This window comes from Oncorhynchus mykiss, chromosome 8 (genome assembly GCF_013265735.2).
Source record: "Oncorhynchus mykiss isolate Arlee chromosome 8, USDA_OmykA_1.1, whole genome shotgun sequence".
NCBI lineage: Eukaryota > Metazoa > Chordata > Actinopteri > Salmoniformes > Salmonidae > Oncorhynchus > Oncorhynchus mykiss.
The window spans coordinates 90,810,641-90,836,604 of NC_048572.1; the positions used below are offsets into that span (position 1 = coordinate 90,810,641).

Here is a 25,964-nt window from a genome sequence, read left to right on the forward strand (position 1 = left end):
AGTGGGTAGGACTGTGGTTGGGTTGGACCAGTCCTTGAGGTAGTGGGTAGGCCTGCGGTTGGGTTGGACGAGTCCTTGAGGTAGTGGATAGGACTGTGGTTCGGTTGGACTAGTCCTTGAGGTAGTGGGTAGGACTGTGGTTGGGTTGGACCAGTCCTTGAGGTAGTGGATAGGACTGGGGTTGGGTTGGACCAGTCCTTGAGGTAGTGGATAGGACTGTGGTTGGACCAGTCCTTGTGGTAGTGGGTAGGACTGTGGTTGGACCAGTCCTTGTGGTAGTGGGTAGGACTGCGGTTGGGTTGGACCAGTCCTTGTGGTAGTGGGTAGGACTGTGGTTGGACCCGTCCTTGAGGTAGTGGATAGGACTGTGGTTGGGTTGGACCAGTCCTTGAGGTAGTGGATAGGACTGGGGTTGGGTTGGACCAGTCCTTGAGGTAGTGGATAGGACTGTGGTTGGACCAGTCCTTGAGGTAGTGGTAGGACTGTGGTTGGGTTGGACCAGTCCTTGAGGTAGTGGGTAGGACTGTGGTTGTTTTGGACCAGTCCTTCAGGTAGTGTATAGGACTGTGGTTGGGTTGGACTAGTCCTTGAGGTTGTGGGTAGGACTGTGGTTGGGTTGGACCAGTCCTTGAGGTAGTCGATAGGACTGGGCTTGGACCAGTCCATGTGGTAGTGGGTAGGACTGTGGTTGGGTTGGACCAGTCCTTGAGGTAGTGGGTAGGACTGCGGTTGGACCAGTCCTTGAGGTAGTGGGTAGGACTGTGGTTGGGTTGGACCAGTCCTTGTGGTAGTGGGTAGGACTGTGGTTGGACCAGTCCTTGAGGTAGTGGGTAGGACTGTGGTTGGACCAGTCCTTGAGGTAGTGGGTAGGACTGCGGTTGGGTTGGACCAGTCCTTGAGGTAGTGGGTAGGACTGCGGTCGGGTTGGGCCAGTCCTTGTGCTAGTGGGTAGGACTGTGGTTGGACCAGTCCTTGAGGTAGTGGATAGGACTGTGGTTGGGTTGGACCAGTCCTTGTGGTAGTGGGTAGGACTGCGGTTGGGTTGGACCAGTCCTTGAGGTAGTGGATAGGACTGTGGTTGGGTTGGACCAGTCCTTGAGGTAGTGGATAGGACTGCGTTTGGGTTGGACCAGTCCTTGAGGTAGTGGATAGGACTGTGGTTGGGTTGGACCAGTCATTGAGGTAGTGGGTAGGACTGTGGTTGGGTTGGACCATTCCTTGTGGTAGTGGATAGGACTGTGGTTGGACCAGTCCTTGAGGTAGTGGGTAGGACTGTGGTTGGGTTGGACCAGTCCTTGAGGTAGTGGATAGGACTGTGGTTGGGTTGGACCAGTCCTTGAGGTAGTGGGTAGGACTGTGGTTGGGTTGGACCAGTCCTTGTGGTAGTGGGTAGGACTGCGGTTGGGTTGGACCAGGCCTTGAGGTAGTGGGTAGGACTGTGGTCGGGTTGGGCCAGTCCTTGTGCTAGTGGGTAGGACTGTGGTTGGACCAGTCCTTGAGGTAGTGGATAGGACTGTGGATGGGTTGGACCAGTCCTTGTGGTAGTGGGTAGGACTGTGGTTGGGTTGGACCAGTCCTTGAGGTAGTGGATAGGACTGTGGTTGGGTTGGACCAGTCCTTGAGGTAGTGGGTAGGCCTGCGGTTGGGTTGGACGAGTCCTTGAGTTAGTGGATAGGACTGTGGTTGGACCAGTCCTTGAGGTAGTGGGTAGGACTGTGGCTGGACCAGTCCTTGAGGTAGTGGGTAGGACTGTGGTTGGACCAGTCCTTGAGGTAGTGGGTAGGACTGTGGTTGGACCAGTCCTTGAGGTAGTGGGTAGGACTGCAGTTGGGTTGGACCAGTCCTTGTGGTAGTGGGTAGGACTGCAGTTGGACCAGTCCTTGAGGTAGTGGGTAGGACTGTGGCTGGACCAGTCCTTGAGGTAGTGGGTAGGACTGTGGTTGGACCAGTCCTTGAGGTAGTGGGTAGGACTGCGGTTGGCTTGGACCAGTCCTTGAGGTAGTGGGTAGGACTGTGGTTGGACCAGTCCATGTGGTAGTGGGTAGGACTGTGGTTGGACCAGTCCATGTGGTAGTGGGTAGGACTGTGGTTGGACCAGTCCTTGAGGTAGTGGGTAGGACTGTGGTTGGGTTGGACCAGTCCTTGAGGTAGTGGGTAGGACTGTGGTTGGGTTGGACCAGTCCTTGAGGTAGTGGGTAGGACTGTGGTTGGACCAGTCCTTGAGATAGTGGGTAGGACTGTGGTTGGGTTGGACCAGTCCTTGAGGTAGTGGGTAGATCTGTGGTTGGACCAGTCCATGTGGTAGTGGGTAGGACTGCAGTTGGGTTGGACCAGTCCTTGTGGTAGTGGGTAGGACTGCAGTTGGACCAGTCCTTGGGGTAGTGGGTAGGACTGTGGCTGGACCAGTCCTTGAGGTAGTGGGTAGGACTGTGGTTGGACCAGTCCTTGAGGTAGTGGGTAGGACTGCGGTTGGCTTGGACCAGAACTTGAGGTAGTGGGTAGGACTGTGGTTGGACCAGTCCATGTGGTAGTGGGTAGGACTGTGGTTGTACCAGTCCATGTGGTAGTGGGTAGGACTGTGGTTGGGTTGGACCAGTCCTTGAGGTAGTGGGTAGGACTGCGGTTGGACCAGTCCTTGAGGTAGTGGGTAGGACTGTGGTTGGGTTGGACCAGTCCTTGTGGTAGTGGGTAGGACTGTGGTAGGACCAGTCCTTGAGGTAGTGGGTAGGACTGTGGTTGGACCAGTCCTTGAGGTAGTGGGTAGGACTGCGGTTGGGTTGGACCAGTCCTTGAGGTAGTGGGTAGGACTGTGGTCGGGTTGGGCCAGTCCTTGTGCTAGTGGGTAGGACTGTGGTTGGACCAGTCCTTGAGGTAGTGGATAGGACTGTGGTTGGGTTGGACCAGTCCTTGTGGTAGTGGGTAGGACTGCGGTTGGGTTGGACCAGTCCTTGAGGTAGTGGATAGGACTGTGGTTGGGTTGGACCAGTCCTTGAGGTAGTGGGTAGGCCTGCGGTTGGGTTGGACGAGTCCTTGAGTTAGTGGATAGGACTGTGGTTGGGTTGGACTAGTCCTTGAGGTAGTGGGTAGGACTGTGGTCGGGTTGGGCCAGTCCTTGTGCTAGTGGGTAGGACTGTGGTTGGACCAGTCCTTGAGGTAGTGGATAGGACTGTGGTTGGGTTGGACCAGTCCTTGTGGTAGTGGGTAGGACTGTGGTTGGGTTGGACCAGTCCTTGAGGTAGTGGGTAGGCCTGCGGTTGGGTTGGACGAGTCCTTGAGGTAGTGGATAGGACTGTGGTTCGGTTGGACTAGTCCTTGAGGTAGTGGGTAGGACTGTGGTTGGGTTGGACCAGTCCTTGAGGTAGTGGATAGGACTGGGGTTGGGTTGGACCAGTCCTTGAGGTAGTGGATAGGACTGTGGTTGGACCAGTCCTTGTGGTAGTGGGTAGGACTGTGGTTGGACCAGTCCTTGTGGTAGTGGGTAGGACTGCGGTTGGGTTGGACCAGTCCTTGTGGTAGTGGGTAGGACTGTGGTTGAACCCGTCCTTGAGGTGGTGGATAGGACTGTGGTTGGGTTGGACCAGTCCTTGAGGTAGTGGATAGGACTGTGGTTCGGTTGGACTAGTCCTTGAGGTAGTGGGTAGGACTGTGGTTGGGTTGGACCAGTCCTTGAGGTAGTGGATAGGACTGGGGTTGGGTTGGACCAGTCCTTGAGGTAGTGGATAGGACTGTGGTTGGTCCAGTCCTTGTGGTAGTGGGTAGGACTGTGGTTGGACCAGTCCTTGTGGTAGTGGGTAGGACTGCGGTTGGGTTGGACCAGTCCTTGTGGTAGTGGGTAGGACTGTGGTTGGACCCGTCCTTGAGGTAGTGGATAGGACTGTGGTTGGGTTGGACCAGTCCTTGAGGTAGTGGATAGGACTGGGGTTGGGTTGGACCAGTCCTTGAGGTAGTGGATAGGACTGTGGTTGGACCAGTCCTTGAGGTAGTGGTAGGACTGTGGTTGGGTTGGACCAGTCCTTGAGGTAGTGGGTAGGACTGTGGTTGTTTTGGACCAGTCCTTCAGGTAGTGTATAGGACTGTGGTTGGGTTGGACTAGTCCTTGAGGTTGTGGGTAGGACTGTGGTTGGGTTGGACCAGTCCTTGAGGTAGTCGATAGGACTGGGGTTGGACCAGTCCATGTGGTAGTGGGTAGGACTGTGGTTGGGTTGGACCAGTCCTTGAGGTAGTGGGTAGGACTGCGGTTGTACCAGTCCTTGAGGTAGTGGGTAGGACTGTGGTTGGGTTGGACCAGTCCTTGTGGTAGTGGGTAGGACTGTGGTTGGACCAGTCCTTGAGGTAGTGGGTAGGACTGTGGTTGGACCAGTCCTTGAGGTAGTGGGTAGGACTGCGGTTGGGTTGGACCAGTCCTTGAGGTAGTGGGTAGGACTGCGGTCGGGTTGGGCCAGTCCTTGTGCTAGTGGGTAGGCCTGTGGTTGGACCAGTCCTTGAGGTAGTGGATAGGACTGTGGTTGGGTTGGACCAGTCCTTCTGGTAGTGGGTAGGACTGCGGTTGGGTTGGACCAGTCCTTGAGGTAGTGGATAGGACTGTGGTTGGGTTGGACCAGTCCTTGAGGTAGTGGATAGGACTGCGTTTGGGTTGGACCAGTCCTTGAGGTAGTGGATAGGACTGTGGTTGGGTTGGACCAGTCCTTGAGGTAGTGGGTAGGACTGTGGTTGGGTTGGACCAGTCCTTGTGGTAGTGGATAGGACTGTGGTTGGACCAGTCCTTGAGGTAGTGGGTAGGACTGTGGTTGGGTTGGACCAGTCCTTGAGGTAGTGGATAGGACTGTGGTTGGGTTGGACCAGTCCTTGAGGTAGTGGGTAGGACTGTGGTTGGGTTGGACCAGTCCTTGTGGTAGTGGGTAGGACTGCGGTTGGGTTGGACCAGGCCTTGAGGTAGTGGGTAGGACTGTGGTCGGGTTGGGCCAGTCCTTGTGCTAGTGGGTAGGACTGTGGTTGGACCAGTCCTTGAGGTAGTGGATAGGACTGTGGTTGGGTTGGACCAGTCCTTGTGGTAGTGGGTAGGACTGTGGTTGGGTTGGACCAGTCCTTGAGGTAGTGGATAGGACTGTGGTTGGGTTGGACCAGTCCTTGAGGTAGTGGGTAGGCCTGCGGTTGGGTTGGACGAGTCCTTGAGTTAGTGGATAGGACTGTGGTTGGGTTGGACTAGTCCTTGAGGTAGTGGGTAGGACTGTGGTCGGGTTGGGCCAGTCCTTGTGCTAGTGGGTAGGACTGTGGTTGGACCAGTCCTTGAGGTAGTGGATAGGACTGTGGTTGGGTTGGACCAGTCCTTGTGGTAGTGGGTAGGACTGTGGTTGGGTTGGACCAGTCCTTGAGGTGGTGGATAGGACTGTGGTTGGGTTGGACCAGTCCTTGAGGTAGTAGGTAGGCCTGCGGTTGGGTTGGACGAGTCCTTGAGGTAGTGGATAGGACTGTGGTTGGGTTGGACTAGTCCTTGAGGTAGTGGGTAGGACTGTGGTTGGGTTGGACCAGTCCTTGAGGTAGTGGATAGGACTGGGGTTGGGTTGGACCAGTCCTTGAGGTAGTGGATAGGACTGTGGTTGGACCAGTCCTTGTGGTAGTGGGTAGGACTGCGGTTGGGTTGGACCAGTCCTTGTGGTAGTGGGTAGGACTGTGGTTGGACCCGTCCTTGAGGTAGTGGATAGGACTGTGGTTGGGTTGGACCAGTCCTTGAGGTAGTGGATAGAACTGGGGTTGGGTTGGACCAGTCCTTGAGGTAGTGGATAGGACTGTGGTTGGACCAGTCCTTGAGGTAGTGGTAGGACTGTGGTTGGGTTGGACCAGTCCTTGAGGTAGTGGGTAGGACTGTGGTTGTTTTGGACCAGTCCTTCAGGTAGTGTATAGGACTGTGGTTGGGTTGGACTAGTCCTTGAGGTTGTGGGTAGGACTGTGGTTGGTTTGGACCAGTCCTTGAGGTAGTCGATAGGACTGGGGTTGGACCAGTCCATGTGGTAGTGGGTAGGACTGTGGTTGGGTTGGACCAGTCCTTGAGGTAGTGGGTAGGACTGCGGCTGGACCAGTCCTTGAGGTAGTGGGTAGGACTGTGGTTGGGTTGGACCAGTCCTTGTGGTAGTGGGTAGGACTGTGGTTGGACCAGTCCTTGAGGTAGTGGGTAGGACTGTGGTTGGACCAGTCCTTGAGGTAGTGGGTAGGACTGCGGTTGGGTTGGACCAGTCCTTGAGGTAGTGGGTAGGACTGCGGTCGGGTTGGGCCAGTCCTTGAGGTAGTGGGTAGGACTGCGGTTGGGTTGGACCAGTCCTTGTGGTAGTGGGTAGGACTGTGGTTGGACCCGTCCTTGAGGTAGTGGATAGGACTGTGGTTGGGTTGGACCAGTCCTTGAGGTAGTGGATAGAACTGGGGTTGGGTTGGACCAGTCCTTGAGGTAGTGGATAGGACTGTGGTTGGACCAGTCCTTGAGGTAGTGGTAGGACTGTGGTTGGGTTGGACCAGTCCTTGAGGTAGTGGGTAGGACTGTGGTTGTTTTGGACCAGTCCTTCAGGTAGTGTATAGGACTGTGGTTGGGTTGGACTAGTCCTTGAGGTTGTGGGTAGGACAGTGGTTGGTTTGGACCAGTCCTTGAGGTAGTCGATAGGACTGGGGTTGGACCAGTCCATGTGGTAGTGGGTAGGACTGTGGTTGGGTTGGACCAGTCCTTGAGGTAGTGGGTAGGACTGCGGCTGGACCAGTCCTTGAGGTTGTGGGTAGGACTGTGGTTGGGTTGGACCAGTCCTTGTGGTAGTGGGTAGGACTGTGGTTGGACCAGTCCTTGAGGTAGTGGGTAGGACTGTGGTTGGACCAGTCCTTGAGGTAGTGGGTAGGACTGCGGTTGGGTTGGACCAGTCCTTGAGGTAGTGGGTAGGACTGCGGTCGGGTTGGGCCAGTCCTTGTGCTAGTGGGTAGGACTGTGGTTGGACCAGTCCTTGAGGTAGTGGATAGGACTGTGGTTGGGTTGGACCAGTCCTTGTGGTAGTGGGTAGGACTGCGGTTGGGTTGGACCAGTCCTTGAGGTAGTGGATAGGACTGTGGTTGGGTTGGACCAGTCCTTGAGGTAGTGGGTAGGACTGCGGTTGGGTTGGACCAGTCCTTGAGGTAGTGGATAGGACTGTGTTTGGGTTGGACCAGTCCTTGAGGTAGTGGGTAGGACTGTGGTTGGGTTGGACCAGTCCTTGTGGTAGTGGATAGGACTGTGGTTGGACCAGTCCTTGAGGTAGTGGGTAGGACTGTGGTTGGGTTGGACCAGTCCTTGAGGTAGTGGATAGGACTGTGGTTGGGTTGGACCAGTCCTTGAGGTAGTGGGTAGGACTGTGGTTGGACCAGTCCTTGAGGTAGTGGATAGGACTATGGTTGGGTTGGACCAGTCCTTGTGGTAGTGGGTAGGACTGCGGTTGGGTTGGACCAGTCCTTGAGGTAGTGGATAGGATTGTGGTTGGGTTGGACCAGTCCTTGAGGTAGTGGGTAGGACTGCGGTTGGGTTGGACCAGTCCTTGAGGTAGTGGATAGGACTGTGGTTGGGTTGGACCAGTCCTTGAGGTAGTGGGTAGGACTGTGGTTGGGTTGGACCAGTCCTTGTGGTAGTGGGTAGGACTGTGGTTGGACCAGTCCTTGAGGTAGTGGATAGGACTGCGGTTGGGTTGGACCAGTCCTTTAGGTAGTGGGTAGGACTTTGGTTGGGTTGGACCAGTCCTTGTGGTAGTGGGTAGGACTGTGGTTGGACCAGTCCTTGAGGTAGTGGATAGGACTGCGGTTGGGTTGGACCAGTCCTTGAGGTAGTGGGTAGGACTGCGGTTGGGTTGGACCAGTCCTTGAGGTAGTGGGTAGGACTGCGGTCGGGTTGGGCAAGTCCTTGTGCTAGTGGGTAGGACTGTGGTTGGACCAGTCCTTGTGGTTGTGGGTAGGACTGCGGTTGGGTTGGACCAGTCCTTGTGGTAGTGGGTAGGACTGTGGTTGGACCCGTCCTTGAGGTAGTGGATAGGACTGTGGTTGGGTTGGACCAGTCCTTGAGGTAGTGGATAGGACTGGGGTTGGGTTGGACCAGTCCTTGAGGTAGTGGATAGGACTGTGGTTGGACCAGTCCTTGAGGTAGTGGTAGGACTGTGGTTGGGTTGGACCAGTCCTTGAGGTAGTGGGTAGGACTGTGGTTGTTTTGGACCAGTCCTTCAGGTAGTGTATAGGACTGTGGTTGGGTTGGACTAGTCCTTGAGGTTGTGGGTAGGACTGTGGTTGGGTTGGACCAGTCCTTGAGGTAGTCGATAGGACTGGGGTTGGACCAGTCCATGTGGTAGTGGGTAGGACTGTGGTTGGGTTGGACCAGTCCTTGAGGTAGTGGGTAGGACTGCGGTTGGACCAGTCCTTGAGGTAGTGGGTAGGACTGTGGTTGGGTTGGACCAGTCCTTGTGGTAGTGGGTAGGACTGTGGTTGGACCAGTCCTTGAGGTAGTGGGTAGGACTGTGGTTGGACCAGTCCTTGAGGTAGTGGGTAGGACTGCGGTTGGGTTGGACCAGTCCTTGAGGTAGTGGGTAGGACTGCGGTCGGGTTGGGCCAGTCCTTGTGCTAGTGGGTAGGACTGTGGTTGGACCAGTCCTTGAGGTAGTGGATAGGACTGTGGTTGGGTTGGACCAGTCCTTGTGGTAGTGGGTAGGACTGCGGTTGGGTTGGACCAGTCCTTGAGGTAGTGGATAGGACTGTGGTTGGGTTGGACCAGTCCTTGAGGTAGTGGATAGGACTGCGTTTGGGTTGGACCAGTCCTTGAGGTAGTGGATAGGACTGTGGTTGGGTTGGACCAGTCCTTGAGGTAGTGGGTAGGACTGTGGTTGGGTTGGACCAGTCCTTGTGGTAGTGGATAGGACTGTGGTTGGACCAGTCCTTGAGGTAGTGGGTAGGACTGTGGTTGGGTTGGACCAGTCCTTGAGGTAGTGGATAGGACTGTGGTTGGGTTGGACCAGTCCTTGAGGTAGTGGGTAGGACTGTGGTTGGGTTGGACCAGTCCTTGTGGTAGTGGGTAGGACTGCGGTTGGGTTGGACCAGGCCTTGAGGTAGTGGGTAGGACTGTGGTCGGGTTGGGCCAGTCCTTGTGCTAGTGGGTAGGACTGTGGTTGGGTTGGACCAGTCCTTGAGGTAGTGGATAGGACTGTGGTTGGGTTGGACCAGTCCTTGAGGTAGTGGGTAGGACTGCGGTTGGGTTGGACCAGTCCTTGAGGTAGTGGATAGGACTGTGGTTGGGTTGGACCAGTCCTTGAGGTAGTGGGTAGGACTGTGGTTGGGTTGGACCAGTCCTTGTGGTAGTGGGTAGGACTGTGGTTGGACCAGTCCTTGAGGTAGTGGATAGGACTGCGGTTGGGTTGGACCAGTCCTTTAGGTAGTGGGTAGGACTTTGGTTGGGTTGGACCAGTCCTTGTGGTAGTGGGTAGGACTGTGGTTGGACCAGTCCTTGAGGTAGTGGATAGGACTGCGGTTGGGTTGGACCAGTCCTTGAGGTAGTGGGTAGGACTGCGGTTGGGTTGGACCAGTCCTTGAGGTAGTGGGTAGGACTGCGGTCGGGTTGGGCCAGTCCTTGTGCTAGTGGGTAGGACTGTGGTTGGACCAGTCCTTGTGGTAGTGGGTAGGACTGCGGTTGGGTTGGACCAGTCCTTGTGGTAGTGGGTAGGACTGTGGTTGGACCCGTCCTTGAGGTAGTGGATAGGACTGTGGTTGGGTTGGACCAGTCCTTGAGGTAGTGGATAGGACTGGGGTTGGGTTGGACCAGTCCTTGAGGTAGTGGATAGGACTGTGGTTGGACCAGTCCTTGAGGTAGTGGTAGGACTGTGGTTGGGTTGGACCAGTCCTTGAGGTAGTGGGTAGGACTGTGGTTGTTTTGGACCAGTCCTTCAGGTAGTTTATAGGACTGTGGTTGGGTTGGACTAGTCCTTGAGGTTGTGGGTAGGACAGTGGTTGGGTTGGACCAGTCCTTGAGGTAGTCGATAGGACTGGGGTTGGACCAGTCCATGAGGTAGTGGGTAGGACTGTGGTTGGGTTGGACCAGTCCTTGAGGTAGTGGGTAGGACTGCGGCTGGACCAGTCCTTGAGCTAGTGGGTAGGACTGTGGTTGGGTTGGACCAGTCCTTGTGGTAGTGGGTAGGACTGTGGTTGGACCAGTCCTTGAGGTAGTGGGTAGGACTGTGGTTGGACCAGTCCTTGAGGTAGTGGGTAGGACTGCGGTTGGGTTGGACCAGTCCTTGAGGTAGTGGGTAGGACTGCGGTCGGGTTGGGCCAGTCCTTGTGCTAGTGGGTAGGACTGTGGTTGGACCAGTCCTTGAGGTAGTGGATAGGACTGTGGTTGGGTTGGACCAGTCCTTGTGGTAGTGGGTAGGACTGCGGTTGGGTTGGACCAGTCCTTGAGGTAGTGGATAGGACTGTGGTTGGGTTGGACCAGTCCTTGAGGTAGTGGGTAGGACTGCGGTTGGGTTGGACCAGTCCTTGAGGTAGTGGATAGGACTGTGTTTGGGTTGGACCAGTCCTTGAGGTAGTGGGTAGGACTGTGGTTGGGTTGGACCAGTCCTTGTGGTAGTGGATAGGACTGTGGTTGGACCAGTCCTTGAGGTAGTGGGTAGGACTGTGGTTGGGTTGGACCAGTCCTTGAGGTAGTGGATAGGACTGTGGTTGGGTTGGACCAGTCCTTGAGGTAGTGGGTAGGACTGTGGTTGGACCAGTCCTTGAGGTAGTGGATAGGACTGTGGTTGGGTTGGACCAGTCCTTGTGGTAGTGGGTAGGACTGCGGTTTGGTTGGACCAGTCCTTGAGGTAGTGGGTAGGACTGCGGTCGGGTTGGGCCAGTCCTTGTGCTAGTGGGTAGGACTGTGGTTGGACCAGTCCTTGAGGTAGTGGATAGGACTATGGTTGGGTTGGACCAGTCCTTGTGGTAGTGGGTAGGACTGCGGTTGGGTTGGACCAGTCCTTGAGGTAGTGGATAGGACTGTGGTTGGGTTGGACCAGTCCTTGAGGTAGTGGGTAGGACTGCGGTTGGGTTGGACCAGTCCTTGAGGTAGTGGATAGGACTGTGGTTGGGTTTGACCAGTCCTTGAGGTAGTGGGTAGGACTGTGGTTGGGTTGGACCAGTCCTTGTGGTAGTGGGTAGGACTGTGGTTGGACCAGTCCTTGAGGTAGTGGATAGGACTGCGGTTGGTTTGGACCAGTCCTTTAGGTAGTGGGTAGGACTTTGGTTGGGTTGGACCAGTCCTTTTGGTAGTGGGTAGGACTGTGGTTGGACCAGTCCTTGAGGTAGTGGATAGGACTGCGGTTGGGTTGGACCAGTCCTTGAGGTAGTGGGTAGGACTGCGGTTGGGTTGGACCAGTCCTTGAGGTAGTGGGTAGGACTGTGGTCGGGTTGGGCCAGTCCTTGTGCTAGTGGGTAGGACTGTGGTTGGACCAGTCCTTGAGGTAGTGGATAGGACTGTGGTTGGGTTGGACCAGTCCTTGTGGTAGTGGGTAGGACTGCGGTTGGGTTTGACCAGTCCTTGTGGTAGTGGGTAGGACTGTGGTTGGACCCGTCCTTGAGGTAGTGGATAGGACTGTGGTTGGGTTGGACCAGTCCTTGAGGTAGTGGATAGGACTGGGGTTGGGTTGGACCAGTCCTTGAGGTAGTGGATAGGACTGTGGTTGGACCAGTCCTTGAGGTAGTGGTAGGACTGTGGTTGGGTTGGACCAGTCCTTGAGGTAGTGGGTAGGACTGTGGTTGTTTTGGACCAGTCCTTCAGGTAGTTTATAGGACTGTGGTTGGGTTGGACTAGTCCTTGAGGTTGTGGGTAGGACAGTGGTTGGGTTGGACCAGTCCTTGAGGTAGTCGATAGGACTGGGGTTGGACCAGTCCATGTGGTAGTGGGTAGGACTGTGGTTGGGTTGGACCAGTCCTTGAGGTAGTGGGTAGGACTGCGGCTGGACCAGTCCTTGAGGTAGTGGGTAGGACTGTGGTTGGGTTGGACCAGTCCTTGTGGTAGTGGGTAGGACTGTGGTTGGACCAGTCCTTGAGGTAGTGGGTAGGACTGTGGTTGGACCAGTCCTTGAGGTAGTGGGTAGGACTGCGGTTGGGTTGGACCAGTCCTTGAGGTAGTGGGTAGGACTGCGGTCGGGTTGGGCCAGTCCTTGTGCTAGTGGGTAGGACTGTGGTTGGACCAGTCCTTGAGGTAGTGGATAGGACTGTGGTTGGGTTGGACCAGTCCTTGTGGTAGTGGGTAGGACTGCGGTTGGGTTGGACCAGTCCTTGAGGTAGTGGATAGGACTGTGGTTGGGTTGGACCAGTCCTTGAGGTAGTGGGTAGGACTGCGGTTGGGTTGGACCAGTCCTTGAGGTAGTGGATAGGACTGTGTTTGGGTTGGACCAGTCCTTGAGGTAGTGGGTAGGACTGTGGTTGGGTTGGACCAGTCCTTGTGGTAGTGGATAGGACTGTGGTTGGACCAGTCCTTGAGGTAGTGGGTAGGACTGTGGTTGGGTTGGACCAGTCCTTGAGGTAGTGGATAGGACTGTGGTTGGGTTGGACCAGTCCTTGAGGTAGTGGGTAGGACTGTGGTTGGACCAGTCCTTGAGGTAGTGGATAGGACTGTGGTTGGGTTGGACCAGTCCTTGAGGTAGTGGGTAGGACTGTGGTTGGGTTGGACCAGTCCTTGAGGTAGTGGATAGGACTGTGGTTGGGTTGGACCAGTCCTTGAGGTAGTGGGTAGGACTGTGGTTGGACCAGTCCTTGAGGTAGTGGATAGGACTGTGGTTGGGTTGGACCAGTCCTTGTGGTAGTGGGTAGGACTGCGGTTTGGTTGGACCAGTCCTTGAGGTAGTGGGTAGGACTGCGGTCGGGTTGGGCCAGTCCTTGTGCTAGTGGGTAGGACTGTGGTTGGACCAGTCCTTGAGGTAGTGGATAGGACTATGGTTGGGTTGGACCAGTCCTTGTGGTAGTGGGTAGGACTGCGGTTGGGTTGGACCAGTCCTTGAGGTAGTGGGTAGGACTGCGGTCGGGTTGGGCCAGTCCTTGTGCTAGTGGGTAGGACTGTGGTTGGACCAGTCCTTGAGGTAGTGGATAGGACTATGGTTGGGTTGGACCAGTCCTTGTGGTAGTGGGTAGGACTGCGGTTGGGTTGGACCAGTCCTTGAGGTAGTGGATAGGACTGTGGTTGGGTTGGACCAGTCCTTGAGGTAGTGGGTAGGACTGCGGTTGGGTTGGACCAGTCCTTGAGGTAGTGGATAGGACTGTGGTTGGGTTGGACCAGTCCTTGAGGTAGTGGGTAGGACTGTGGTTGGGTTGGACCAGTCCTTGTGGTAGTGGGCAGGACTGTGGTTGGACCAGTCCTTGAGGTAGTGGATAGGACTGCGGTTGGTTTGGACCAGTCCTTTAGGTAGTGGGTAGGACTTTGGTTGGGTTGGACCAGTCCTTGTGGTAGTGGGTAGGACTGTGGTTGGACCAGTCCTTGAGGTAGTGGATAGGACTGCGGTTGGGTTGGACCAGTCCTTGAGGTAGTGGGTAGGACTGCGGTTGGGTTGGACCAGTCCTTGAGGTAGTTTATAGGACTGTGGTTGGGTTGGACTAGTCCTTGAGGTTGTGGGTAGGACAGTGGTTGGGTTGGACCAGTCCTTGAGGTAGTCGATAGGACTGGGGTTGGACCAGTCCATGTGGTAGTGGGTAGGACTGTGGTTGGGTTGGACCAGTCCTTGAGGTAGTGGGTAGGACTGCGGCTGGACCAGTCCTTGAGGTAGTGGGTAGGACTGTGGTTGGGTTGGACCAGTCCTTGTGGTAGTGGGTAGGACTGTGGTTGGACCAGTCCTTGAGGTAGTGGGTAGGACTGTGGTTGGACCAGTCCTTGAGGTAGTGGGTAGGACTGCGGTTGGGTTGGACCAGTCCTTGAGGTAGTGGGTAGGACTGCGGTCGGGTTGGGCCAGTCCTTGTGCTAGTGGGTAGGACTGTGGTTGGACCAGTCCTTGAGGTAGTGGATAGGACTGTGGTTGGGTTGGACCAGTCCTTGTGGTAGTGGGTAGGACTGCGGGTGGGTTGGACCAGTCCTTGAGGTAGTGGATAGGACTGTGGTTGGGTTGGACCAGTCCTTGAGGTAGTGGGTAGGACTGCGGTTGGGTTGGACCAGTCCTTGAGGTAGTGGATAGGACTGTGTTTGGGTTGGACCAGTCCTTGAGGTAGTGGGTAGGACTGTGGTTGGGTTGGACCAGTCCTTGTGGTAGTGGATAGGACTGTGGTTGGACCAGTCCTTGAGGTAGTGGGTAGGACTGTGGTTGGGTTGGACCAGTCCTTGAGGTAGTGGATAGGACTGTGGTTGGGTTGGACCAGTCCTTGAGGTAGTGGGTAGGACTGTGGTTGGACCAGTCCTTGAGGTAGTGGATAGGACTGTGGTTGGGTTGGACCAGTCCTTGTGGTAGTGGGTAGGACTGCGGTTTGGTTGGACCAGTCCTTGAGGTAGTGGGTAGGACTGCGGTCGGGTTGGGCCAGTCCTTGTGCTAGTGGGTAGGACTGTGGTTGGACCAGTCCTTGAGGTAGTGGATAGGACTATGGTTGGGTTGGACCAGTCCTTGTGGTAGTGGGTAGGACTGCGGTTGGGTTGGACCAGTCCTTGAGGTAGTGGATAGGACTGTGGTTGGGTTGGACCAGTCCTTGAGGTAGTGGGTAGGACTGCGGTTGGGTTGGACCAGTCCTTGAGGTAGTGGATAGGACTGTGGTTGGGTTGGACCAGTCCTTGAGGTAGTGGGTAGGACTGTGGTTGGGTTGGACCAGTCCTTGTGGTATTGGGTAGGACTGTGGTTGGACCAGTCCTTGAGGTAGTGGATAGGACTGCGGTTGGGTTGGACCAGTCCTTTAGGTAGTGGGTAGGACTTTGGTTGGGTTGGACCAGTCCTTGTGGTAGTGGGTATTACTGTGGTTGGACCAGTCCTTGAGGTAGTGGATAGGACTGCGGTTGGGTTGGACCAGTCCTTTAGGTAGTGGGTAGGACTGCGGTTGGGTTGGACCAGTCCTTGAGGTAGTGGGTAGGACTGCGGTCGGGTTGGGCCAGTCCTTGTGCTAGTGGGTAGGACTGTGGTTGGACCAGTCCTTGAGGTAGTGGATAGGACTGTGGTTGGGTTGGACCAGTCCTTGTGGTAGTGGGTAGGACTGCGGTTGGGTTGGACCAGTCCTTGAGGTAGTGGATAGGACTGTGGTTGGGTTGGACCAGTCCTTGAGGTAGTGGGTAGGACTGCGGTTGGGTTGGACCAGTCCTTGAGGTAGTGGATAGGACTGTGGTTGGGTTGGACCAGTCCTTGAGGTAGTGGGTAGGACTGTGGTTGGGTTGGATCAGTCCTTGTGGTAGTGGGTAGCACTGTGGTTGGACCAGTCCTTGAGGTAGTGGATAGGACTGTGGTTGGGTTGGACCAGTCCTTGTGGTAGTGGGTAGCACTGTGGTTGGACCAGTCCTTGAGGTAGTGGATAGGACTGTGGTTGGGTTGGACCAGTCCTTGAGGTAGTGGGTAGGACTGTGGTTGGGTTGGATCAGTCCTTGTGGTAGTGGGTAGCACTGTGGTTGGACCAGTCCTTGAGGTAGTGGATAGGACTGTGGTTGGGTTGGACCAGTCCTTGAGGTAGTGGATAGGACTGTGGTTGGGTTGGACTAGTTGGACCAACCCAGTTATTCAAACTGGGGTGGACAAAAATGCCATTTCAGAACGTGGGACTTGACCCCCCATCCCCAGTAAAAGTTATGCCCCTGATATGAATGGTAACTCAGTAAAATCTTTGAAATTGTTGCGGGTTGCGTTTCTATTTTTGTTCAGTATATTTGAAATGATTACTGTTCACTTCAGCTTGTAACACTTTATCACAGATATGATTGTGTCGCTCATGGAGATATATTGTTTAGTAAACCAGATTGACTGACTTAGACTAGGAGCTACTAAAACAGGAACTGATACCATTGTAGGTCAAATATAATGGAATATTTATTAGTATTTCAGGATGTCATTGTTACTGGGTATAGTTGAATCGTTTTCCCCTTATAGGAATCTCACTCATTAAGACTTTTTCAATTTCAGAGGTTTCCTACAGGGAACATGTATAGCACTGTAGAAGAAGGATTGAGACCTACTACCCCCAACTACGGCAATGGAACCAATGTCACCACTGATTTCTACGGCAGCGCCGACTATGACGAAGAGTACGGGGATGAACGCTGCTCCAAGACAGACGTGGTCAGGTTCGGAGCCCTCGTCACACCCATGGTCCTCTCCGTGGTCATTGTGCTAAGCCTTGTGGGTAACCTGCTGGTGCTGGTGATTCTGGCCAGGTAGGACAGTCTGATGATGAGAAATAGATCATGAAAATCTTCCTCATTTTAACTTGGCTTGCTGCTCTTGTCATGCATCTTGTTTTGAGAGAGCGAGGTAACTAGTGACAGGATGGAGAAAGTATTGTGCTAATCTGAAGGAGTGGGGTCTTCCTCAGTGGTCTGTGTTACCTGAAGGAGTGGGGTCTTCTCAGGGGTCTGTGTTATCTGAAGGAGTGGAGTCTTCCTCAGTGGTCTGTGTTATCTGAAGGAGTGGGGTCTTCCTCACTGCCTAATAGCCTAGTTCAGGGCGCTCTAACCCAGTTCCTGGAGAACTACCATCCTGTAGGTTTTCACTCCAATCCTAATCTAGCACACCGGATTCTTATAATTATTTGGTTGAAAACTGAATCAGGTTAGTTACAACTGGGGTTGGAGCGAAAACCTACAGGAGAGTATCTCTCCAGGAATAGGGTTGGAGCAAAAACCTACAGGAGAGTATCTCTCCAGGAACAGGGTTGGAGTTAAAACCTCCAGGATGGTATCTCTCCAAGAACAGGATTGGAGTTAAAACCTACAGGAGGGTATCTCTCCAGGAACAGGGTTGGAGTTAAAACCTACAGGAGGGTATCTCTCCAGGAACAGGGTTGGAGTTAAAACCTACAGGAGGGTATCTCTCCAGGAACAGGGTTGGAGTTAAAACCTACAGGAGGGTATCTCTCCAGGAACAGGGTTGAAGTTAAAACCTACAGGAGGGTATCTCTCCAGGAACAGGGTTGGAGTTAAAACCTCCAGGATGGTATCTCTCCAGTAACAGGGTAGGAGTGAAAACCTACAGAAGGGTATCTCTCTTGGAAAAGGGTTGGAGAGCCTAGTTTAAACCATAACTCTTACTGTAGTCTTCATCAGGGTTACAGGGTAGGACTATTACTGTAGTCTTCATCAGGGTTACAAGTTAGGACTATTACTGTTGTCTTCATCAGGGTTACAAGTTAGGACTATTACTGTAGTCTTCATCAGGGTTACAAGTTAGGACTATTACTGTTGTCTTCATCAGGGTTACAGAGTAGGACTATTACTGTAGTCTTCATCAGTGTTATAGGGTAGGACTATTACTGTAGTCTTCATCAGGGTTATAGGGTAGGACTATTACTGTAGTCTTCATCAGGGTTACAAGTTAGGACTATTACTGTAGTCTTCGTCAGGGTTTCAGGGTGTTTAAAATAGTGTTGTGTCTCTGCTTCTTTCCCAGGTACGAGCATCTTCGGTCATTGACAAATGCGTTCATGATGAACCTGGCGTTGTCTGACCTGGTGTTCACCTGCGGCCTCCCCTTCTGGGTCTCCTATCACCTGATTGGCTGGAGCTACGGTGACCTCACGTGTAAGGCGGTTAGCTTCCTGTTCTATGCTGGCTACTACAGCAGTGGCATCTTCCTCATCCTAATGACGCTGCATCGTTACCTGGCCGTGCTCCACCCCCTGTCTTACCTGGTGTCAGGCCCCTCCCACTCTCAGGGCACCTGGAGCGCTGTCGTATCATTGGTCGTCTGGACCGTCAGTCTGTTAGCTGCTATGCCAGCTCTCATCTTTACCAAGTTCATCATCACTGATTCTACTGATCTTAAAGGCCCTCTGGACCCTAACAACCCCGACCCTGATGGGCCTAGTGACTCTAACGCCCCTAGTGGTGAACAGCGGTACTGTGAGGTTGCAGATGTCAGCTGGAGGCTGTGGGGGGTCTACCAGCAGAACATCCTGTTCATAGTGACATTATTAGTGGTGTGTGTCTGTTACAGTCAGATTCTAGTCCGCCTCCTGAGACCCAGGGTTAGAGTTAGACGCCAGAGGAACGGAGGAGACAGGAGGAGCCAGAGGACCGCCAGGCTGGTCTTCGGCCTGGTCCTGGTTTTCTTTGTGGGCTGGGCGCCGTACAATGTGGTCATCTTCCTCAGGACGCTGGTGTATAAGAGTCAAGATGGCGGCGGTGCTGATTCATCCACAACACAATGGAACGAGTGTGTCACCAGCACCACGTTGGACTACTCCTTCTATGTGACCAGGCTGCTGGCGTTCTCCTACTGCTGTCTCAACCCTTTGTTCTACGTGTTCGTTGGGGTCAAGTTCCGGAACCACCTGAAGAGAATGTTGAAGGGTTGTTGTCATGGTGCTACCGTTGTCAATAACAACAACAACAGCAGTGTTCTGTACAGGAGCAGCAGACTGACATCACAGTCCAGTGGGGAGGAGTTCTCACTTTAAATAACAACACTGTAAACAACACCAACAATAGCAGTAGTCTGTACAGGAGTAGCAGACGGACATCACAGTCCAGGGGGAGGAGTCACTGTACTAGACATCACTTTCATACTAGATATTGTAGTATTCTTTACCTCATGATAACTGGAGCATTTCACTGGATCTATTTTCCATTCATATTATCCATTTGCAGATAATGATTGCATTCCTCAAGACTATTTGAGGTGTTTATATCATATCCCTTTAATACCACGTTTAATACCATGTTTAATACTAGGTTTAATACCATGTTTAATACCACGTTTAATACCACGTTTAATACTAGGTTTAATACCACGTTTAATACCATGTTGAAAACCATGTTTAAGACCACGTTTAATGCCACGTTTAATACCACGTTTAATACTAGGTTTAATACCATGTTTAATACCATGTTTAATACTAGGTTTAATACCATGTTTAATACCACGTTTAATACTAGGTTTAATACCATGTTTAATACCATGTTTAATACTAGGTTTAATACCATGTTTAATACCATGTTTAATACTAGGTTTAATACCATGTTTAATACCATGTTTAATACTAGGTTTAATACTAGGTTTAATACCAGGTTTAATACCAGGTTTAATACTAGGTTTAATACCAGGTTTAATACCAGGTTTAATACCATGTTTAATACTAGGTTTAATACCATGTTTAATACCAGGTTTAATACCATGTTTAATACCATGTTTAATACCAGGTTTAATACCATGTTTAATACCATGTTTAATACTAGGTTTAATACCATGTTTAATACTAGGTTTAATACCATGTTTAATACCATGTTTAATACTAGGTTTAATACTAGGTTTAATACCAGGTTTAATACCAGGTTTAATACTAGGTTTAATGCCAGGTTTAATACCAGGTTTAATACCATGTTTAATACTAGGTTTAATACCATGTTTAATACCAGGTTTAATACCATGTTTAATACCATGTTTAATACCATGTTTAATACCAGGTTTAATACCATGTTTAATACCAGGTTTAATACCAGGTTTAATACCATGTTTAATACCACGTTTAATACCAGGTTTAATACTAGGTTTAATACCATGTGTAATACCATGTTTAATACCATGTTTAATACCAGGTTTATTACCAGGTTTAATATCAGGTTGAATACTAGGTTTAATACCAGGTTTAATACTAGGTTTAATACCATGTTTAATACCATGTTTAATACTAGGTTTAATACCATGTTTAATACTAGCTTTAATACCATGTTTAATACCATGTTTAATACTAGCTTTAATACCATGTTTAATACCATGTTTAATACCATGTTTAATACCATGTTTAATACCAGGTTTAATACCAGGTTTAATACCATGTTTAATACTAGGTTTAATATCAGGTTTAATACCAGGTTTAATACCATGTTTAATACCATGTTTAATACCATGTTTAATACCAGGTTTATTACTAGGTTTAATACCATGTTTAATATCAGGTTTAATACCAGGTGTAATACCATGTCTAATACCACGTTTAATACCATGTTTAATACCACGTTTAATACCATGTTTAATACTAGGTTTAATACCATGTTTAGTACCAGTTTTTTTTACCATGTTTAATGCTAGCTTTAATACCACGTTTAATACCAGGTTTAATACCAGGTTTAATACCAGATTTAATACCAGGTTTAATACCATGTATATTACCATGTTTAATACCACGTTTAATACCACGTTTAATACTAGGTTTAATACCAGGTTTAATACCATGTTTATTACCATGTTTAATACTAGGTTTAATACCATGTTTAATACCAGGTTTAATACCACGTGTAATTCCATGTTTAATACCATGTTTAATACCATTTTTAATACCATGTTTAATACCACGTTTAATACCATGTTTAATACCATGTTTAATACCAGGTTTAATACCATGTTTATTACCATGTTTAATGCTAGGTTTAATACCATGTTTATTACCATGTTTAATGCTAGGTTTAATACCAGGTTTAATACCAGGTTTAATACCATGTTTAATACCATGTTTATTACCATGTTTAATGCTAGGTTTAATACCATGTTTAATACCATGTTTATTACCATGTTTAATGCTAGGTTTAATACCATGTTTAATACCAGGTTTAATACCACGTGTAATTCCATGTTTAGAAGCAAATTAAATTGTGATTGTTGTATTTTGATTGCTGTCAGTCAAATCAAATTGTATTTGTCATATACACATGTTTAGCAGATGTCATTGGTCATATACACATGTTTAGCAGATGTTATTGGTCATATACACATGTTTAGCAGATGTTATTGGTCACATACACATGTTTAGCAGATGCTATTGGTCACATACACATGTTTAGCAGATGCTATTGCGGGTATAGTAAAATGCTTGTGTGTCTGGCTCCAAGTATGTAGTAATATCTAACAATTCACAACAATACACACAATCTAAAAGTAGAAGAATGCAATTAAGGAATATATTAATATTAGGATGAGCAATGTCGGAGTGGCATTGACTAAATACAGTAGGATAGAATACAGTATATACATATGAGTTGAGTAAAGGAAAAATATGTAAACATTCTTAAACAACATCTCCACTTCGATGATCCTCAACACCGGGGCCCAACAAGGGTGCGTTCTCAGCCCCCTCCTGTACTCCCTGTTCACCCATGACTGCGTGGCTAAGCACGCCTCCAACTCAATCATCAAGTTTGCAGATGACACAACAGTGGTAGGCTTGATCACCAACAATGACGAGACAGCCTATAGGGAGGAGGTTACCTTTGCTTCCTTGGGTACAAGAAAAATGGTGGACATCTTGAAGAAAGTGGGGACAGCAGACTGAGATAGGGAGAGATTGAGTATGTCCATGAAAACACCAGCCATTGTGTTGCCATACTGTAGGTTCATAAAATCAGCATATATTTCTCATGGTCAGATTTGAATTGTGTAAATATTGAACTATTGTTTAATGTTTTTAAGTCTTCTGAATAAAGTACTGATTTGTTTTAACGTTGATGGAAAATGTCTAAACTGTCCAATACATCACAAAAATTAATGATTTGATAATTTGACTAAATTTGAAACTGATGTGAAAATGAGGAACATGCAGTCTGTCCCCTCCACCCTAGAACAGGTTAACAGCTCTCTAAATGAGGAACAACATGTACTGTCCCCTCCACCCTAGAACAGGTTAACAGATCTCTAAATGAGGAACAACATGCAGTCTGTCCCCTCCACCCTAGAACAGGTTAACAGATCTCTAAATGAGGAACAACATTACTGTCCCCTCCACCCTAGAACAGGTTAACAGATCTCTAAATGAGGAACAACATGTACTGTCCCCTCCACCCTAGAACAGGTTAAGAGATCTCTAAAAGAGGAACAACATGTACTGTCCCCTCCACCCTAGAACAGGTTAACAGATCTCTAAATGAGGAACAACATTACTGTCCCCTCCACCCTAGAACAGGTTAACAGATCTCTAAATGAGGAACAACATGTACTGTCCCCTCCACCCTAGAACATGTTAACAGATCTCTAAATGAGGAACAACATGTACTGTCCCCTCCACCCTAGAACAGGTTAACAGATCTCTAAATGAGGAACAACATGTACTGTCCCCTCCACCCTAGAACAGGTTAACAGCTCTCTAAATGAGGAACAACATGTACTGCCCCCTCCACCCTAGAACAGGTTAACAGCTCTCTAAATGAGGAACAACATGTACTGTCCCCTCCACCCTAGAACAGGTTAACAGATCTCTAAATGAGGAACAACATGTACTGTCCCCTCCACCCTAGAACAGGTTAACAGATCTCTAAATGAGGAACAACATGTACTGTCCCCTCCACCCTAGAACAGGTTAACAGATCTCTAAATGAGGAACAACATGCAGTCTGTCCCCTCCACCCTAGAACAGGTTAACAGCTCTCTAAATGAGGAACATGCAGTCTGTCCCCTCCACCCTAGAACAGGTTAACAGCTCTCTAAATGAGGAACAACATGTACTGTTCCCTCCACCCTAGAACAGGTTAACAGATCTCTAAATGAGGAACAACATGTACTGTCCCCTCCACCCTAGAACAGGTTAACAGCTCTCTAAATGAGGAACATGTAGTCTGTCCCCTCCACCCTAGAACAGGTTAACAGATCTCTAAATGAGGAACAACATGTACTGTCCCCTCCACCCTAGAACAGGTTAACAGATCTCTAAATGAGGAACAACATGTACTGTCCCCTCCACCCTAGAACAGGTTAACAGATCTCTAAATGAGGAACAACATGTACTGTCCCCTCCACCCTAGAACAGGTTAACAGATCTCTAAATGAGGAACAACATGTACTGTCCCCTCCACCCTAGAACAGGTTAACAGATCTCTAAATGAGGAACAACATGTACTGTCCCCTCCACCCTAGAACAGGTTAACATATCTCTAAATGAGGAACAACATGTAGTCTGTCCCCTCCACCCTAGAACAGGTTAACAGATCTCTAAATGAGGAACAACATGTACTGTCCCAACCACCCTAGAACAGGTTAACAGCTCTCTAAATGAGGAACAACATGTACTGTCCTCTCCACCCTAGAACAGGTTAACAGATCTCTAAATGAGGAACAACATGTACTGTCCCCTCCACCCTAGAACATGTTAACAGATCTCTAAATGAGGAACAACATGTACTGTCCCCTCCACCCTAGAACAGGTTAACATATCTCTAAATGAGGAACAACATGTACTGTCCCCTCCACCCTAGAACAGATTAACAGCTCTCTAAATGAGGAACATGTAGTCTGTCCCCTACACCCTAGAACAGGTTAACAGATCTCTAAATGAGGAACAACATGCAGTCTGTCCCCTCCACCCTAGAACAGGTTAAATGATCTCTAAATGAGGAACAACATGTACTGTCCCCTCTACCCTAGAACAGGTTAACAGATCTCTAAATGAGGAACAACATGTACTGTCCCCTCCACCCTAGAACAGGTTAACAGATCTCTAAAAGAGGAACAACATGTACTGTCCCCTCCACCCTAGAACAGGTTAACAGATCTCTAAATGAGGAACAACATGTACTGTCCCCTCCACCCTAGAACATGTTAACAGATCTCTAAATGAGGAACAACATGTACTGTCCCCTCCACCCTAGAACAGGTTAACAGATCTCTAAATGAGGAACAACATGTACTGTCCCCTCCACCCTAGAACAGGTTAACAGCTCTCTAAATGAGGAACAACATGTACTGCCCCCTCCACCCTAGAACAGGTTAACAGCTCTCTAAATGAGGAACAACATGTACTGTCCCCTCCACCCTAGAACAGGTTAACAGATCTCTAAATGAGGAACAACATGTACTGTCCCCTCCACCCTAGAACAGGTTAACAGATCTCTAAATGAGGAACAACATGTACTGTCCCCTCCACCCTAGAACAGGTTAACAGATCTCTAAATGAGGAACAACATGCAGTCTGTCCCCTCCACCCTAGAACAGGTTAACAGCTCTCTAAATGAGGAACATGCAGTCTGTCCCCTCCACCCTAGAACAGGTTAACAGCTCTCTAAATGAGGAACAACATGTACTGTTCCCTCCACCCTAGAACAGGTTAACAGATCTCTAAATGAGGAACAACATGTACTGTCCCCTCCACCCTAGAACAGGTTAACAGCTCTCTAAATGAGGAACATGTAGTCTGTCCCCTCCACCCTAGAACAGGTTAACAGATCTCTAAATGAGGAACAACATGTACTGTCCCCTCCACCCTAGAACAGGTTAACAGATCTCTAAATGAGGAACAACATGTACTGTCCCCTCCACCCTAGAACAGGTTAACAGATCTCTAAATGAGGAACAACATGTACTGTCCCAACCACCCTAGGACAGGTTAACAGCTCTCTAAATGAGGAACAACATGTACTGTCCTCTCCACCCTAGAACAGGTTAACAGATCTCTAAATGAGGAACAACATGTACTGTCCCCTCCACCCTAGAACAGGTTAACAGATCTCTAAATGAGGAACAACATGTACTGTCCCCTCCACCCTAGAACAGGTTAACAGATCTCTAAATGAGGAACAACATGTACTGTCCCAACCACCCTAGAACAGGTTAACAGCTCTCTAAATGAGGAACAACATGTACTGTCCTCTCCACCCTAGAACAGGTTAACAGATCTCTAAATGAGGAACAACATGTACTGTCCCCTCCACCCTAGAACAGGTTAACAGATCTCTAAATGAGGAACAACATGTACTGTCCCCTCCACCCTAGAACAGGTTAACAGATCTCTAAATGAGGAACAACATGCAGTCTGTCCCCTCCACCCTAGAACAGGTTAACAGATCTCTAAATGAGGAACAACATGTACTGTCCCCTCCACCCTAGAACAGGTTAACAGATCTCTAAATGAGGAACAACATGTACTGTCCCCTCCACCCTAGAACAGGTTAACAGATCTCTAAAAGAGGAACAACATGTACTGTCCCCTCCACCCTAGAACAGGTTAACAGATCTCTAAATGAGGAACAACATGTACTGTCCCCTCCACCCTAGAACATGTTAACAGATCTCTAAATGAGGAACAACATGTACTGTCCCCTCCACCCTAGAACAGGTTAACAGCTCTCTAAATGAGGAACAACATGTACTGTCCCCTCCACCCTAGAACAGGTTAACAGATCTCTAAATGAGGAACAACATGTACTGTCCCCTCCACCCTAGAACAGGTTAACAGCTCTCTAAATGAGGAACATGTAGTCTGTCCCCTCCACCCTAGAACAGGTTAACAGATCTCTAAATGAGGAACAACATGTACTGTCCCAACCACCCTAGAACAGGTTAACAGCTCTCTAAATGAGGAACAACATGTACTGTCCTCTCCACCCTAGAACAGGTTAACAGATCTCTAAATGAGGAACAACATGTACTGTCCCCTCCACCCTAGAACAGGTTAACAGATCTCTAAATGAGGAACAACATGCAGTCTGTCCCCTCCACCCTAGAACAGGTTAACAGATCTCTAAATGAGGAACAACATGTACTGTCCCCTCCACCCTAGAACAGGTTAACAGATCTCTAAATGAGGAACAACATGTACTGTCCCCTCCACCCTAGAACAGGTTAACAGATCTCTAAAAGAGGAACAACATGTACTGTCCCCTCCACCCTAGAACAGGTTAACAGATCTCTAAATGAGGAACAACATGTACTGTCCCCTCCACCCTAGAACATGTTAACAGATCTCTAAATGAGGAACAACATGTACTGTCCCCTCCACCCTACAACAGGTTAACAGCTCTCTAAATGAGGAACAACATGTACTGTCCCCTCCACCCTAGAACAGGTTAACAGATCTCTAAATGAGGAACA

At 50.1% G+C, this 25,964-nt stretch overlaps 1 protein-coding gene across 1 annotated transcript in view; it reads left to right on the forward strand.

Moving 5' to 3' along the window:
* LOC110530865 (chemokine XC receptor 1-like) overlaps positions 1-19,885 on the forward strand; it is a 30,538-nt gene extending 10,653 nt beyond the window's left edge. The window contains exons 2-3 of the mRNA XM_036986791.1: positions 16,083-16,333; positions 17,565-19,885. Of these exons, the coding sequence (XP_036842686.1) occupies positions 16,083-16,333; positions 17,565-18,573 (1,260 nt within the window). The 3' untranslated portion in view covers positions 18,574-19,885. The remainder of the gene's footprint in view (positions 1-16,082; positions 16,334-17,564) is intronic.
* Positions 19,886-25,964: the final 6,079 nt, after the last annotated feature.